This window comes from Melampsora larici-populina, assembly GCF_000204055.1.
Source record: "Melampsora larici-populina 98AG31 unplaced genomic scaffold MELLAscaffold_11, whole genome shotgun sequence".
Lineage (NCBI taxonomy): Eukaryota > Fungi > Basidiomycota > Pucciniomycetes > Pucciniales > Melampsoraceae > Melampsora > Melampsora laricis-populina.
This window is the reverse complement of record NW_006768775.1, coordinates 1,297,471-1,313,791: the sequence shown is the minus strand read 5'-3', so window position 1 is coordinate 1,313,791 and position 16,321 is coordinate 1,297,471. Positions and strand designations below refer to the sequence as shown.

General features: G+C 42.3%; 5 protein-coding genes across 5 annotated transcripts; 4 read left to right on the top strand and 1 right to left on the bottom strand.

Moving 5' to 3' along the window:
- Positions 1-381: 381 nt before the first annotated feature.
- Positions 382-1,730, top strand: MELLADRAFT_61830 (uncharacterized protein; the record flags this gene model as incomplete). Its single annotated transcript, XM_007408148.1, has 5 exons — positions 382-526; positions 588-725; positions 813-842; positions 865-1,370; positions 1,437-1,730. The coding sequence occupies 5 exons, from the start codon at positions 382-384 to the stop codon at positions 1,728-1,730; spliced, it is 1,113 nt and encodes a 370-aa protein (XP_007408210.1).
- Positions 1,731-3,103: 1,373 nt separating this feature from the next.
- On the top strand, positions 3,104-3,991 carry MELLADRAFT_84717 (uncharacterized protein; the record flags this gene model as incomplete). Its single annotated transcript, XM_007408149.1, has 5 exons — positions 3,104-3,422; positions 3,498-3,560; positions 3,631-3,744; positions 3,805-3,899; positions 3,962-3,991. The coding sequence occupies 5 exons, from the start codon at positions 3,104-3,106 to the stop codon at positions 3,989-3,991; spliced, it is 621 nt and encodes a 206-aa protein (XP_007408211.1).
- A 447-nt stretch (positions 3,992-4,438) lies between these two features.
- MELLADRAFT_84716 (uncharacterized protein) lies at positions 4,439-5,784 on the top strand (the record flags this gene model as incomplete). The annotated part of the gene is made up of 4 exons (XM_007408150.1): positions 4,439-4,748; positions 4,853-5,343; positions 5,406-5,677; positions 5,733-5,784. The coding sequence occupies 4 exons, from the start codon at positions 4,439-4,441 to the stop codon at positions 5,782-5,784; spliced, it is 1,125 nt and encodes a 374-aa protein (XP_007408212.1).
- Positions 5,785-5,826: 42 nt separating this feature from the next.
- Positions 5,827-14,703, bottom strand: MELLADRAFT_74515 (uncharacterized protein; the record flags this gene model as incomplete). The annotated part of the gene is made up of 5 exons (XM_007408051.1): positions 5,827-5,911; positions 13,436-13,690; positions 13,758-14,053; positions 14,135-14,424; positions 14,499-14,703. The coding sequence occupies 5 exons, from the start codon at positions 14,701-14,703 to the stop codon at positions 5,827-5,829; spliced, it is 1,131 nt and encodes a 376-aa protein (XP_007408113.1).
- A 499-nt stretch (positions 14,704-15,202) lies between these two features.
- MELLADRAFT_104949 (uncharacterized protein) lies at positions 15,203-16,099 on the top strand (the record flags this gene model as incomplete). Its single annotated transcript, XM_007408151.1, has 4 exons — positions 15,203-15,472; positions 15,555-15,678; positions 15,759-15,823; positions 15,899-16,099. The coding sequence occupies 4 exons, from the start codon at positions 15,203-15,205 to the stop codon at positions 16,097-16,099; spliced, it is 660 nt and encodes a 219-aa protein (XP_007408213.1).
- Positions 16,100-16,321: the final 222 nt, after the last annotated feature.

Sequence of the window (16,321 nt, the reverse complement as noted above, 5' to 3'; positions counted from 1 at the left end):
TACCGCTACTCCATGTTTCTTCCTATATTTGTAAATCTTCAATTGTTACCTTCTTGAACTCGCTGCCATGCGTAAACCTTATGTGTCTCGTTTCTTTTTGTATCGCCTGCATCTCCCACTACCTTAGCCGGAATTTATTACTTGTTTGATAATTACGATTTATGTCGTGTGTCCTCCGATTGACGCGAGCACACGCGAGTACTTACCATATTGCCAAGCCCTGCCAAGCTACCCTTACAATCATAAACGCACATTCGGTTAGGGAGATAGATAGATATATATGTCGCTCTCATGCCAATAAGAGAAGTCCAAAGTGACCTCACCAGTGTCATTAATCCCCTCTTAAATATTTACCATACCGCACAAACCTCAATCAATAATATGCCCTCACCAAGTGACCCAAATCTTTCTATTATCATAAATCCCAGCGCAAAGAAGCATGAACATGCGACCAAAGAGCACGTTTTGAACACCACACATCCACGGTCCCTCAACAAGTTGAATGAGGTCAATCACACAGTCTCAGGTAAGACTTTGTATCTCGTCCATCACTTACAAAACCGATCGTTGATTACAAAGCAACGTAGAAATGGGTCACAACCACGAAGCCAATGTTGAGGACGTGGTGGCTCATGTCCATTCCGACAATGACAACTCAGATAACGATAATGAGGCGAACCAGGACGTACAAGTCCATAACGATTCGTCCGAAAATAACTCTTCAGGTATAGCCATCAATCCAACCACCACCTAACTAATACCTCACTCACGTCCAAATTCCTACATACATTACATCCCAATGATCTACGTAGACAACCACGATGACACGGATGGGACGTTGGGTAAGTATGCCATTCCTCATAGCTATGCCGCCTGTTCATCTCATCATTTTGCCCTTTTTAGATGCACATTCCTCCGGCGGTGAAAGGACTCTCTACTACGAAACTATAGAGGACATGCGTGGTACCGTAGAAGGACGCATCTACCGTTTGTTCGACGCCAGCTTCAGCCGAAACATCCCTGCTTACAATCCGTATGAGTGGTTGAATTTTATGAAACATAAAGTCTCATACGTGATCAAGCGACCCGTAACTTTGCCACCCAGAGACCATGGCCATTGGGTGGCTAGAAGGGTCTACATAGAAGAACACGAAGAGCTTTGTGGCATGTATATTGTCAAACACAACTTAGAATGGACTCAGAACGGCAGAGCCCACTGTTTCGAGCGTCTTCAATGTCATCGCTTTGCTGCCATGATGTTGCCAGCTTTTTGCCAATCTATTCGCATCCACAAAGACAGAAAAGAACACAAGCGCGGAACGCCCAACGATATGCACCGGGCGATGTATTCAGAATCACAGGGGTTGAAGGTATTTTCACTTGACTGTATATCATATCATCACTTGGTCCTTCCTCATCCTCCCTCCGTTCATTAGCTTCCAGCAATGTCGGTCATGCAGACTCTAGCTCATCTATTCGACATCGACGATAATCTGCGATGGGTAATTTGCGAGGCCGAATCCGACGCAATCACCTCTCACCAATTCATTGAGGAGGATAACTTTCAAAACTTTCCTCAGGCAAAGATGACTTGGACAGAGCTTATATTCGCTTGGGTTCATTATACTTACGAGGTAACTGGGAGACGCACACTATTTACCAGTCTCGAATGTAATGAAGAGGACCATATAACGAATATAGTTATGGCTACAAAAGGGTCAGTCTACTGAAAGTTAAACTCTCTCAATCAACTTATGTTTAAAAACGTAACTGATGTACTCCCTCTAATCCGAGTGCACTAGGAATCCACCACACTGCAACGACAGCGCGGAAATGCTAGCAAAAATCAACCGTGCCTTCATCAAGTTTTCTGAACAACACAATTGCAATAAAATATGTGAACATTTATGTCTCACCAAGTTTAAAAGGAACCAAGGAAGCGGAGGCAAGCAAGGTGATTCGACGGATATTATGCGTCTCAGTCCCTAAATTGCCTGATGTATAGTGATACATATCCATAAATGTTTATTCGCACTGAAATTTTTTTTCATATTACATCGTATTACAATATCATATCTTATCTATTCTCCTTCTCCATCCAACAAAGTCGCGGTTATACAATGCATGTTGTACGTTATTGATCGCGCGGATGTCTTCCCGTTATCTCCAAACGGATATCAAACGGTAAAATGTTACAATTTAGGTAACTTCGTGTAAGTTATTGTTATCTATGTGTATCGTATAGCCATATCCATCTACGCGCAAATGTATCGTCGTATTTTGGTATTCCTGAGTTATACATAACAATCACGTCACGCCAAACTTCGCTCAGACTTACATACATGAGGTAACCTTAGACGGTTATCCAATCACGCTGTTGATGTTGAAGATGGAACGGTGATCAGATATTAAGTTTGGTGCCGTACCAATTCCTTGGTTGGTTACAAACAAACAATATCCTAACGGCGTCAGTCGCGCGTGACTGACGCCATTGTGATGAGTCATGATCGGCTTCTTCAAGTGTGATCGTGTGAAGGTTAAAATATATATCATACAATTATATTGATTTTGTAAATAACCATATCAGTATCAACCCGCAATGCAAAGGCAAACTCCAATCGGTCGCTGGAAAACGTGAGTGATTCTGATTATAAACAACGTTTAACACTGCCCTCCCTCACATCTGATTGCGAATTTCTTTGGATGTTTGACCATAATATGTGGTCAGTATGAGTCAGTAAGCTGCTATGCTGCTACACGGATATGAAAGGTTGTTATTGAAACTCACATCCTAACTAATGGTCGATCTAATCTCCTCATAAACTCATATCAAGTCGTCCAAGCAATCGCGTCGCGTCTCCTCTTCTCAATGTTGTAGGATGTTGACTGACTGAAACGTGTTCGCTTGTAGCATAGAATGTGTGAATATAAATAGATATCATCTCTCCGTTACATTGTTGCGCTCAGTCGTCCTTCTCCGTGCCAGTTCAGTTATAGTGACCCTATAATATATCATCCAACTAACTCTTCCCAATATCTAAGAATCACAAACCTAATAGTATTGTTCATCTATCCAAACCGTCGCCTCGTTTTCAATCTCGTTATGCCACCTACTCGCAGCATCAAGAATCATCCCACCCCGCAACAGTTAGCGTGGTTCAAGGGTCTAGATGCGCGCTCAAAGACGGAGATATTCCCCTTACCGATTACCGACAAGGCGCACCCCTGTGTTAAGGCTGGTATACCCCAATGCTTCAAATGCGGCAAACTTGGACATATGATGCGTTGCACCAGCCGCATTAAATCGGGTGGTGCCCATTTTAATGATTGGCGTCGCACCCGAAACGGCCTGTCATATAGCTTAGACAAACTATATATGAAGCCAGAAGATCTTGCGAAGGCGAGCCTCGCAGACGCCTTCGGTAAGGCACTTCAGCTCATCGATTTTGTTGACGCGTGCTTATGCTAATCAAACCGGATTGTAACTTACTACATAGATGGTGACGATAACGTTTGGACGCGTGAGGTTATGGACCACCTAGACGCGGTGGAAAAACGCGGTAAGTCATTGTAATGAATATTGCACGCCACGTAATACTCATATAATTGTGTTGGTTTCGTTCCATAAAGCCTCGCAGGGCGTCCTGGACCCTTGTAAATCACCTGAGAGTCATCATAACAAGACTTTTGGAGGCAAAATCGGAGAACATGTTGTGGAAAAACACGATGCATCAAAGATCCACCGTAAGTCCTTTATTATAGGTGAGCAAATTTGGATGACCATGCTGATTGATGTAACTATAGCCTTAGTGTCCCAGCCCGATACTAGTGTGATTTTTTTGGGAAGCATTACCTTCCCAGACGCAGTTGCGTCCAATGGAAGCGGCGGAAAGTCCTTCGTGAGTGGCAAATTGTACTTTAGCGTCCAATGTTGATGATTTCTGACATCACAATTTAATAGGCGGAACATTACGACCCAACCTTGCTTTGATCAGTCAGTCCGGTTGTACTTTCAACATAGTTTAAGGTTTTAAGGTATCATTTAGTTTCATGTTTGATTGGCTCGATTGGCAGAGGAATAAGAAGTCATATGAAGGATAAATTGAGTTATCGGTAGTGATCTGGAGTGCTCAAGATGTATTATTGATAAGATATTATATACACGAAGTGATCGGTAGTGATCGTTAGTGCTAAACATGTATTAGTGATAGTATTATATATATATGATGATAGGAAATACGAGTTCGGAAGTGACTGAAATGCAATGATGTATACTTTGATGGCAATTGCACATAACCCAAAAGGATTGGCACTAGTGATTTTGTGTCCTCAGTCAGCTTAGCGTATTTGCTCGGTGTGATAATGCTACCTTGGGTGTGATGGTATAAAACCAAACACCCCTCTATAGTTGAGGTCCATCTGCAACTCGTACTTTATCATGCCATCTGTCAGCCCCTTACCAGCTTCTGATGAAGCTGCCTTCTCCGAAACTACTTCAACGCAAAATGACGCCGCTACGTCGGTGATCTCCACCCCTTCCATAGTATCTACCGACATTTTCATTGAAAACCCCCCAATTAAATCGCCTACTTCCGTCACCGCGGTGCATGGTTCTGTTGAAACTGCCGGTGAAGAAAGCCGTTATCCAGATCCAGTTGACCAAGCACGTTCTGGACAATTGATTCCGACTTCCCGAACTATGATCAAGGTCAGGGCTCGTCCTGCTGTGAGACACGGCCCATCGCAAGGTGACCTTCTTTCATGTCCCATCCCTTATCATTTTCTTGTTTGACTCACAATTGTATCATTTGAATGCCGTCACATATATGTTTTGTCCACCCTGGTTTAGAAGTAATAGGTCATGGTGCTGTAATATGTGTATCCCTTCCGACTCGCATCTTGACCTGGCGACCTGATTTACCTTCTAAATGTGTGGCATTCATTTATCGTTGGGACACCTTCTACAACGAGAACTGTACCAAACCAACCTACGTTCCGGACAGTTGCGATTCTATTTCAGAATCAGTCGCAGTCTACCAAATCGGAAGTAGTGTTGATTTATCAAAAACACGAGATATCAATGAATGGTCTGTTCGGGAGATGCAAGGGAACGGTGTTGAAATGCCGTATGCAGGCATTGTAAGGTTTCACCATTGTTGGTCCTTTTATGCTAAGGCCGGTAGAGAGACCGCTGTCGAACTGGTTAATGCTCACGCTTATGTTGAGGCCATGCTTCAATTATTCAAATTGAGTTTGTGCCAATTGTGGGAGGAGCAAAAACAACCTGAAGATGCATTAGCTATGGAGTTCCGCGATTGGTATTTTCGCACGTCGGTTTTACACGTAAGTGTTGGTCCTTTGTCGTTTGGCATCGTCATCTAACTGCATTGCAAGTCTGTATATAGGTCCCTTGTGTTTCTTTGATACAAACGATCGGTCAACTTGATGATGACGTGCCTTGTTGGATGATATGCGAAACTGCCCACCACCCAACCAGTAAACGATATGTCTACCCGTCGTGCTTCAGGGACTCTATGCCCGCTTCAGATCCTTGGAAAGCTATAATCTTCGCTCTCATTCATTATGTTTATCAAAAGAGTGGAGGAGTCACTCTCTTAGCTCAAGTCGACTGTGACATTTCGGGAATTTTGACAAATATTGTCTGTTTCAATAAATCGTAAGTTTTGTACTATGATAGCTTGCTATTTCCTGCTGCTATTTCCTGCTTACAGACGACGGTTCGATCAATCTGGTGATGTGCAGCTCGTACTATTTGAAGAATAGCGAAGAAATGGACATGCCATTTTTTGACTTCAGAGGGGGGCATCACTGTACCCAAATATGCAACAAGCTCGGCCTTGTACGTTTGGTGTTGTGATGTGATCGTACAATTTTCCGCCAGACACTTGTTCTTGCCTTGCTAGCTTTTGTATGTTTATCTTTGCATAAAGGTGTCGGTAAAGTTAGCTCATCCTTCCATCCTTCCAGAAGGCGGCCTTCAGTTTAGACTAGTATTCTTTCTTACATTCTCACTGGTACTCCTTTGCCATAAATATGTAGTATTTGCGTGTCATTGACATCTTTTGTTGTCTCTGGGGTTATTACTCAGCTGCATTGCGTTGTAAATGAGGATCATATTGACACAAGAATCATTGAAAGAGGAAATAACATCTTTGAACAACTATTGACACTAAATTGAGTAATAAACATGGATGACACATTATGTTCGAGAAAAAAAAATAGGGGGAACATCACGACTAAACAACTTAGTTTCCATAGTTAGTATGAGAGATGGTGATTGTGATAGGTTGAAAATAAAGGCCTCAGTTATGGAATTGACTACATAGCAAATGGAATGACATGATGATAGAAATGACAGGGTTCAAGAAATAATGGGAAGAACGTGATCATCATCGTGCTTCCCCTAATTGTTTAGCAAACCAAATTGGAGATTTGGCTGTGCCAAACATGGCAGCAACATTGTGACGGTCACAATGCTTCAAAAATTCTTCCCATTTCTCTGGGGTGACATCTCTGATCCACCGTATGTAGCGATACATCGCAGAACGCTCATATACATATTCTTTCCCGAAGAAAGATTTCCATACTCCCTGCTTACCTGGCGTGGCCTTGTGTTTTGAATACCATTGCAGCATAGTTTGCATGGGAATGTCGCTGGATGGCCACTGTTGAATAGTTGAATCATCAGATAAATATATGATCGGATAGATATAAATAATAGATACACATACCAGACCGGTGGTTTCCGTCCGCCTTTTTGTGACTGGGCCAGGAGCCGAGGTGACCGCCTCCGCCGTGGGAATATGTGGTTGATTGCTGGCCGCTGGTGCACTGTCACGAAGAGCAGGATGCTCACTGATGGAAGGGGGTGAACTGCTGAACGAAATGTCCTCATTTGCAGCTACTACATCGCCGGTGGAAGGTGAGATGATTTTTGATACTGGAGGTATAGGTGTAGGGCTTGGTGGTTCATTGAATATGTTGCGAGAGAATTTTGGTCCTCTGACTGCAACGACCTCGATCTCAGGTTCTTCGACTGTGTTGGCACCATGGTGGATTGTGATCAAAAGCGAAGGTGTTGGTTCATCTGCATTTGGAGGGGTTTTGCGGTGTTTGGAAGCAACGGGCATTGGCGAATTGTTGCTCCCGTAGGAGCTGGAGGAGCTTGTTGCTGAGCCAAAACTTGATTGAATGGTGTAAATTCGATTGTTGTTGGGCGTCTGGATGGGTGTTGCTTGGAGTGAATCAACTGTGGCTCGGATGTTCGACCTAACTGCTGGGCTGAGCCTGGCTTGAAGTGGTGGCAGACCTTGGCACAACTTCGGGTCCACTGTGGACAAGCAGACCAACGCTTCGCGAAGCGGGTTCAACATAGGTATTGATGTTTCGACCAAGGTGAAATTCTAAACATATAAAGGGAGGTGAATATCAATCATGTTTCTTCGGAGTAAACGTAGACAAATTGAACTCACCCATCTGTCTGATCTGGCGTCGTACACACGCAGTAACTTGTTCCAATGAGGATCGTATGTTTTAAGAAAAATCATCAATGCTTCACACTCGGATATCGCAAATTGCTTCATGGATTTGGATGCAAACATGAAGGGGATTGGATTGTCTTCCGCCTGCAATAAACGCTTGTAAGACTTGTGAACTTGATCTGAAGGAAGGTATTGGAAATGGTGGGTTTATACGCTGGCGTACCTTCAACCATAACGATATAGAGATGTTTTTGTCGCATCTTGCGTCGGCCTCCTCTGCTGCTCGCTTTGCTTCCTCTTCATTTGATCGGTTGAGGTGGTACATGCGCATAGTAGAAGGTGATAGAACCAAAGGATGCAGCGGTGGGGCCGGCCCAAGTAAGTTCGCATCGTTAATTTGCGAGCTGGAATTGCTGTCATGGTTGTTTGTCGCGGGCGTAAGTCCAATGTTGCTAGTTTCTGCGGTTTCAATGACGGTATTAAGGAAAGGTTGGGTGTTTGGTATGACGTTCTTTGCACGCTCCCCGCTTTCGTGTGTGTGGCACTTTGATCCAGTTGCATCTCGCTGAGATCGGCAGCACTGCATGTCATAGATTATAAGATTACACGTTCATCAGCTCAAATGTCTTTCGGTGTTGTAGAGGTCTTCACACTTACATCAGTACACGCTTGCCATTGGCATTGGCGATTGCTGTGCTTGGATTTTCCTTTGTGAGTAACTACCCCGTCTATTCCCGCACATGGCAATTGCGCTCGTTTATTGTCAGGCATCGATTTATTATTGTGGTGATGGTTTATTCTCTTGTGACGCTGAACTGAAGGACTGGAATGTTGTTCTTGATCATTGGCTGGTTTGTCGGATGAAGGGTCAGTTGCGTGATTCAATGTGCGAATGTCCTGAATGAAATTTAAGCGATTATATGTGCGAATGGAGCCACCTTGGAATGGGCACTGGCAGAGACACATATGGGGATAATATTAGATATTACCCAGCCGATAATGAAAGATTAGTCAAATGCAGCGTACCTTGATACCGATTAAAGGCTTGTTGGGTTGATGGCGAGGATTGTAATACTTCGAAGAGTGGATGGGTTTGAGTCTGCAACTAAGACCAGAACAACAAAAGCCTGTTGATTGACCGTTTTTGACCTGTAGCTGACTGTGTGGATGAAGCCGACGTTCATAAATGAGGTTAGGATAATGTAGTACAAGATTGGTGGGCATTGAAAACACGGTCACAAACAGACCGTGGTTTAAATTGATAGTGAAATTGAAAAAGTAGGTGGTTGCGAATGTTTAATTGGCCAGAGCGCAGCTCCTTGATAATGCGAGGTTCAACTGGTTGAAGCGGTAAAGAAGGAGAAGACGGCGGTGGCATTATATTTCTTCTTGCTGCGCGTTTGGTGTGAAGATAAGGACATGCTCGACCAAGTTTGGGCCGTTTGTTAAACCTTCGAGGGTTCTCGGTAAAGTCGTCAAGGAGGGTTAATAACGCCCTCTTTTGTAGTTTGGATATTGTTGAGGTGGCCATTGGTGCTCGTTTTGTCAGACGTTTTCACATATTTAATCGTGGTTTGGGAATCGTGGTCCGCTATGGCGCTGGATTGGGAGTGCGGTATTGTGATAGGTGGGTATCCCACTGCGTCAAACGCGTGTGGATCATCTGTCCGACGCAAAGGTTTTACGAGTTCTCAGGCTCGTGTGACACTTGCTATGACAGGTTCCTAGGGGGGTGTTAAGGAACTTTCTTTTGGGAACGTTCCCTAGTTCCGCGGATGCGACCATGCCCTCAGTTCACTTTAGCTTAACACAAGCCCTCTCTGCGCGGCCCGCGGACGTGGCCGCGCAGAGAGGGCTTGTGTTAAGCTAAGAGTTCACTGCATATGTATTGCCCAATGCCCATGTTCATGATACCAGTGTCGCCTGACATTAATGGACATACAAGATGAGGAATAATTATGCATCCCGTTGAAGTTAACAAAGTCCCTGATGATACTTACTTTGAGTAGCCTTCTAACATCTTTTTACTTTCTACCTCGTCTGATTGTATATGTTAGTCATCAGGTAGTCTATGACGTGAGGTGATAGAGACTTACCTCTAGCAATTCTCACGGGACATCTCAGAAACGACGGATTTGAGGCTTTTCACCTGTCTCAGAACAATGAGCGAGTCGTCAATAGATGCCAGCTCCATTGCATCATCATTTATGGAGTGTCGAAGCAAATTACGCGAAGAAATAAGACTTTGAGACTCAGGCAGAGTTCGATTATTCCCTTTTCCCCCTCAGCTGCTCAAGGAGGATGAGGTCTCCTTTATCATCTGCCCGCTGGAATATGTTAAAGTGACCATAGGACAAAATTAATACAAATCTCTTATTCGTCTTCCTGTTTACCATCTGGTTGAAAGAAAGAGTCAAAAATTTAGGAAGACCGATCATGAGCTGAAGTCACTAACCATCGCATATACTCATTTCATCACTCCTGTTGAAAGGTTTATTGTTATCTTCATCTTGAATATAACAACATTTTTCATTTAGATTGTATACATCGTCTCATAGCAAAACGTATGATCGATCAAGAGTCAAGACAACCTTTGAGGGCTAAATGTACCAATCTAAGCAAGTCTACCTTCGGTCGTCTGGTGATGACCCGATTATCACCTGTTCTCCTTGTCCACGACGAGCATTGAAGATCAAGTACAAATTCGAATCACTGCTACGGTCAAGTTAATCAAACTCATGGATCTACGCGTAAAACTTTGTTGAAAATCAGAGGACTTGATCGGATGTTCCTTCCCCTCTGCCCACCACTAATCAGTTTCCTCAAGCTATCGGCAAAAAATGCCCGGAGGATCCCAGTTAGTCGTCACACTACAGTATGCCTTCAATACCATCGCCGTAAGCATCACCCATGATACCAGATTTGATGCACATCTTCATCTATGCTGATGGTATTATCCCTCAAGTGTATTTCTGTCATTTTGATCGCAGCAATGCTGTTGGCCATCTTTCGGTCCAAGAAGAAGCGACATCCTATCATCCTGGGCTTCCTCATCACCTCTTGGTTGGCAGCTTGGGTTGCTCTTCTTCCTTTCTTTGGAAGTGTTTGGTGAGTGAGACTTGAATAAGAATGCATTCAGCATTATTAGTACTTGACTAAAGATTTGGGCCACAACCTTGATCGGAAAAACAATCTCATAAATAGGGATTATTGTCTTGAAAGACCTGTTAATTATGCAAATGGTGAGATCAAAGCTTTACCTGACATAGATGATGTGATAAAAAGTGATAATCTTGGAATATCCATGTAGTTCCGGCAGGACCTGTGAGGACAATATGTAACGTGAATGCAGTGCTACTGGCTTACCTCTGGACCGCTATTCCAGGGTAAGTGTTGACCTATTTGACAACTTTTGAACCAATGATGAGTGTGACTGAGTTTTGCTTTGGACCAAACCCAATAGTTACAGTTTTGTCTTCGCTAGCGAGATTCTGCGATTACTAATTGAATTCTGGAGATTGACAAAGAAAGGTGATCAACTGACAGTTGTACCACTGCCAGTTAGCCTTCCAAAGGACGATCAACTTGATGAACAAGACCTTGAACTCAAACTCGATTCTGAAGACGATTTGGCGGAATCCATCCACGAGAGCATTTCTTCATCCCAACGAACACGCAATTCAACAGCCAGCCGTCTTATAAGAACCTCCAGGAAGGCATGGTTGGCGATATGGCACGAGAGAAATAAGCAGCGGCTGGCCGCTGTTATCCCACTCTTTACTGCTCTACCCGCCGTATATATCGTGATTTATCACCAGGTCTTGCTCAAATGGAGATTTGTCAATGGTACAGCACCTCTCGTTTGCTTCCATGCATCATTGAAACCTGTTATCATTAAGCAGATATTTTTATGCTTCCATTTTTCAGCCACTCAATTTGGATGTAGAGTCCCTAACTTACAGGCTGCCAACGTGCGTGCCATTATCCTTTTGATCCATCTTGGCACTGCTTGTGTCATTGGAGGTAAGCAAACTTGGCTCATTATGACATAGCCATCTGGTGGTCAATATCATCAAAATCCAAACCAACATCGCCGCTGAGGTTTTTTTTATTTTTTGAATAGCCATTGCCTTGATAACCTACGTCATGATTCGTATAAAAATGTCACAATTCCTTCAAAGGGGATTACATTTGGGATTGCTGTGTCGACTACTGCTCATGTCGCTGCTAACTGGGTAAGTGTTTTCTCTGGTTGAAGAGCCAGGAGTCTTCCTTGTGCTTGACTAGCTATTCAACGTGTTGCTGTAAACTATGAGGCTGACGACGTGTTTTTTATCGGGATATGATGGGCTCAATTCAGGATCGGTGCAGAACTTGAGTGGACAGTAACCTATAAACCGGCATTTAGGCCTTCTTCAGTCTATCTTACACCCATGTACCTCATCACCTTTCCCTTCTTAGGAGCTTTAATATTCATCGATGATTCCATCCTTGAAGTATGGAAATCTTGGCTCAAGTTTCCTTTCAAGAAGCGTCCGATCACCGAAACCTGAGTATCTTATCAACTCATCCTAATTAATATAACCGGAAACCCCTTTCAAAATCTGTGGGTCCATCTCCTTTGCGGACAATTTGAATTTTATCCTGACTCTGTACTACTACTACAAGGAAATGCGAGACATGTTATTTTCGGACTTCATTCACTGTTAAACTAAATAAAGACCAAGTAGGTCCTGACTTGGTTGACATGTGACCACACGGAATGCGTCATTGCTACTACATAATAAAATAGGGAAACAAAGCCAGGTGACTGGTAGAAATCACAAGTTAGTGATTCAGGAGAGCGCTACGGCTATAATCATGACGTGAGAGTGTTAAGAGACAGAAAAGGCACCTGGTAGGAATCACAAGTGAGTGATTTAGCAGAGCGCTACGGCTATAATCACGTGAGATTGATAAGAGAAAGAAAAGGCACCTGTTGGAAGGTGGCGAGTGAAAGAAGACAAATGGTTGAGCGAGGAAACCATGGTGGACACACTCAACAGCTTCAGTTATAGTAATCTAACTCTAGACACAGGTTAACGGTCTTTAAACATCATTGTGACTCTCACACGCTGCATTGGGTTTAGCTGATGCGATGTTGTGAGGCATGGAACAAAAGAGCAATGGAACAAAAGAGCAATGGAACAAAGAGGAATACACAAGAACGTTCAATGCAGATAAGCAGTCAGGGTTAGTATGGTTACTAATTATGTAAGAGAAAAGGGCACGAAACTCTTGCTCAAATATATAATATTTACTCGAACCTCAATTCTTGCAAGAATGAACGTAAATTGTACTCCTGATATCACCTTTCCTCGTCCTTGCACCACCCAGTCAAGTATATGATCAAGTGCATACATCTCTTGCGCAGCGGTTGGCTACCAATTTGAGAATGATCCAGTAAGAATGGGAATGAATACATCTATGCAAGCTGCAAAGATAGTTAATTATACGTGACGAATATCTGTGAGAAAGTGAAGAAGACTGGTAACTAGTACAAAAGAACACGTGCACCAAGCAAGATAACATTGTGAGATCAAAAGTCTAAACTAGTCAATTGTTTAACATCATTCTTGACTTTACTTCCCCTCTGTTTTCCCACACTTTTTACACTCTTCTTTGAATGATGTTTACGTTGGTTGGAGAGCCGAGTGCGTTCTAATTTGTTAGCAACCATTGTTGTCAATTGATCATGAGTCAAAACCGTCACTTTCTTTCTTCTGACTTCTGCGGTTACTGAGACTTTATCGTCCGCCCTTGAAACCGCGGATTCATTATCTCCATTTGTCGAACTTTGGTCTTGAGACTCATTTCCGTCTAGCTCTTCCTCTGAAGCCGATTCAGTATTTTCGTCAGCTCGTTCAATAACGTCCTCTTCATTCTCTTCTGACTCAATATCGTCCTCATCTTCCTCCTCATCCTCCTCATCTGAAACATCGGTTTCTTCCTCCTTGACAAGCTCCATATATTCTTCAAGCTTCCGACTTTCTCCTTTACCCCATCCACTTGCTGCCACCTCTACATCCAGATCCATCACTCGCTTTCCTTCTCGCACTACAGAATTAAAACGTGGGTATAGCTTTGACTGATACCTAAACCTACGAAGGAAAAAGGCACGGATACACTCTACATCCCTATTAAAATAACTATGAAAGAAGTTATATGTAAGTATCGAAGAATTCAAATCATAGGCTGAGAGAAAAAAAGGCGTACAACTCTGCATTTTCGTGTTCAGTGGATACCATTTGAGGGAAATCAATCAGGATAGGTTCGGCCTTCTCATCCCCTTCAGAAGTAACGATGAGAATATTGAATTCATTGAAATCTCCATGAATGAGACCGACTTCAGCTAGTCGAACGATCAAATCCATGAGCTGAGAGTAGAGTCGACCGGGATCTGCTAGCTCGTGAATTTGACGAAGTGGAAAGGCGTCAATGAGTGACATGACTACACAATGTCGAGCCTGATCAATCGGCTCGGGAACGGGAAATCCATTATCATAGAGGACCTAGTTTGAATGATGGATATCGTAATAACTTGTTAGATAACTGTTAATATATTCTAATCGAAAGAAAGGAAGAGTGATCACCTTCATAAAGGCAAATTCTTTTTGAGCAGCTAATCGACTCATATACATCCAACTTGCATTCCTTCTTTTTTGTAAATAATCTCGTTTTGATTTGATAGCTCTAAAACTAATTCGACCTAATCTATGAATTTTTAAAACTCTTTGAAGTCCATCTTCGGTTGCAACTACATAAACGTCTGCTTCTTTTCCAACACCAATTTGATTACCAACACTATGAATTGAATTTCTTTTTGAAAATGCACGTATAGCTAGAAAATCATAACCTCCATATGTAAGTCGATAACCTTCATCTGTCTTTCATTGAATTCAAAATCAAGTATCAGTATTCATGGCCCATTCGAAAATAAAACCAAGTATTACGAACACTTTGCATTTCTTTCACGCTTTACTAATCCTCGTTTTGAGAGTTCACTAATACATTTGTTTACCCCACCGTTTCGTAATCCACTAATATTGGCTATCAAACTCGATGGTACTATCTCGTGATTCTTTGATCCCATTTCAACTGCAGTAAGAACCCGAAAAGTATCTTGAGAAAGATATCTTAAATCTGTTGCGTCTAACTTCATCTTTGCTTTTGTTTAGTGAAGTGAGGTGTTGGTTCTTGATATCCTTGAACTTGAGGTCGAGACGGACTGGTTCGATTTCATTCACCACCCAAATTTTTAAAACTTCGATCCCGCAGCTGTAAAAAATAGCATGGGTGCATGGGGTTACATGTGGAACATGTGATTACTACAGGTGCTGTGTTGTAACTTGTCTCTACATATGAGTTTAAACTTTTGGTAACTTTCAGATCAACACGGCGGAAGACAACACTAACGCTGCAGACATCAACTCGAAAGAAAGCAATACAAACAGCAAACGATGGCATCAGCACTCAAAGCACAACTTCAACGAACAGTTCAGAGTTGGCAAACCTATGGACGAGCTGGCAAGTCTTATCTCTTTGACACTTACGATCGAACAACCTCTTTACGACTCTTTCCGATCGATATCAAGTTTATGAAGCACAGCGAAACTTATTTTGTTTCTTGAATGTGGGAGGAATAAATTTTAGTGGTGAAGATGGATCCACTTGGTGGAGAACCAGCACTTAGGCCTTTACCCATCTTTGAACTCACTCGACCTTCAGACTTACAACAATTCGCGATTGGTTCAGATGCAGACGTAGGTGGTTTATCAACAGTGCAACTGGCAATTGAAGAAGGATCGGGATCAGAATCAGATATGAGACCTAGAGGAGTATTCAGGGGAGTTTTGAAGAACGAATTAGGACCTACGGCTGAAAAGGCGGGTGTCATCAAACGAGGTGGATATGCTGGATTCCGTACAAAGGTAGGCCTTCAATTCTCAAGTCTGCCTTGAAATCATTTTGGATCATGGGAAAGTGATTTCATTTTTCACATTTGAGGTATAGGTAAGAAAAATGCTTTTTGGGGAACAAACTTGGAATGCGGATCATCATCAATTCTTGAGATTAAGAGTCAGGAACTCTGGGGATGAAATGAAGTATTACGTTAATATACAAACAGAAGGGCCTAGTAAGAATTTTTGATTAACTTTTTTTGATGATCGGGATTTGAAGGTTCAATATACGTTCTTATGTTCTTTTTTCGTTTAGTTTCAACTGATATTTTTCAACATCGACTGTGGTTAGGTAAAGTAGGGGAATGGGAAGATGTACTGGTAAGTCCTACCTAAATCATCATACCTCAAAAGTTCAACATCAAAATCTGATCTTCTTTTCAATCTTTTAAAAAGATACCATTTTCAAATTTTGCTCTTACCAATAAAGGAGAAGTGATGAAAAATCAATTTGAAATGCCAAGAGATGAGATTCGTACGATTGGAATCTCTGTATTAGAAAAACCTGGTGTTTACGAACTTGGATTAGAAAAAGTTGATTGTGTTAGTGAGATTGGATTGAAATTGGAAAAAGAAGGCAATGGAGAAAAAAGTTAAAAGTCGATTTCGAATCACATGTGCTTTAACATCCTATATGTATGAATATTAATGATTTGGTAAATATTTATGTATCGTTATAACTTGAGGGTGTCTATTCATGTTGGAAGAGCAGTGAGCATTCATATAGTTCTTTCACTGCTGTCATATTCCGAGGTATTATCGGATTTTGATCAGATACTGAATTGTTTGACAATTTCAACTTTTGAATCGTGATCATTC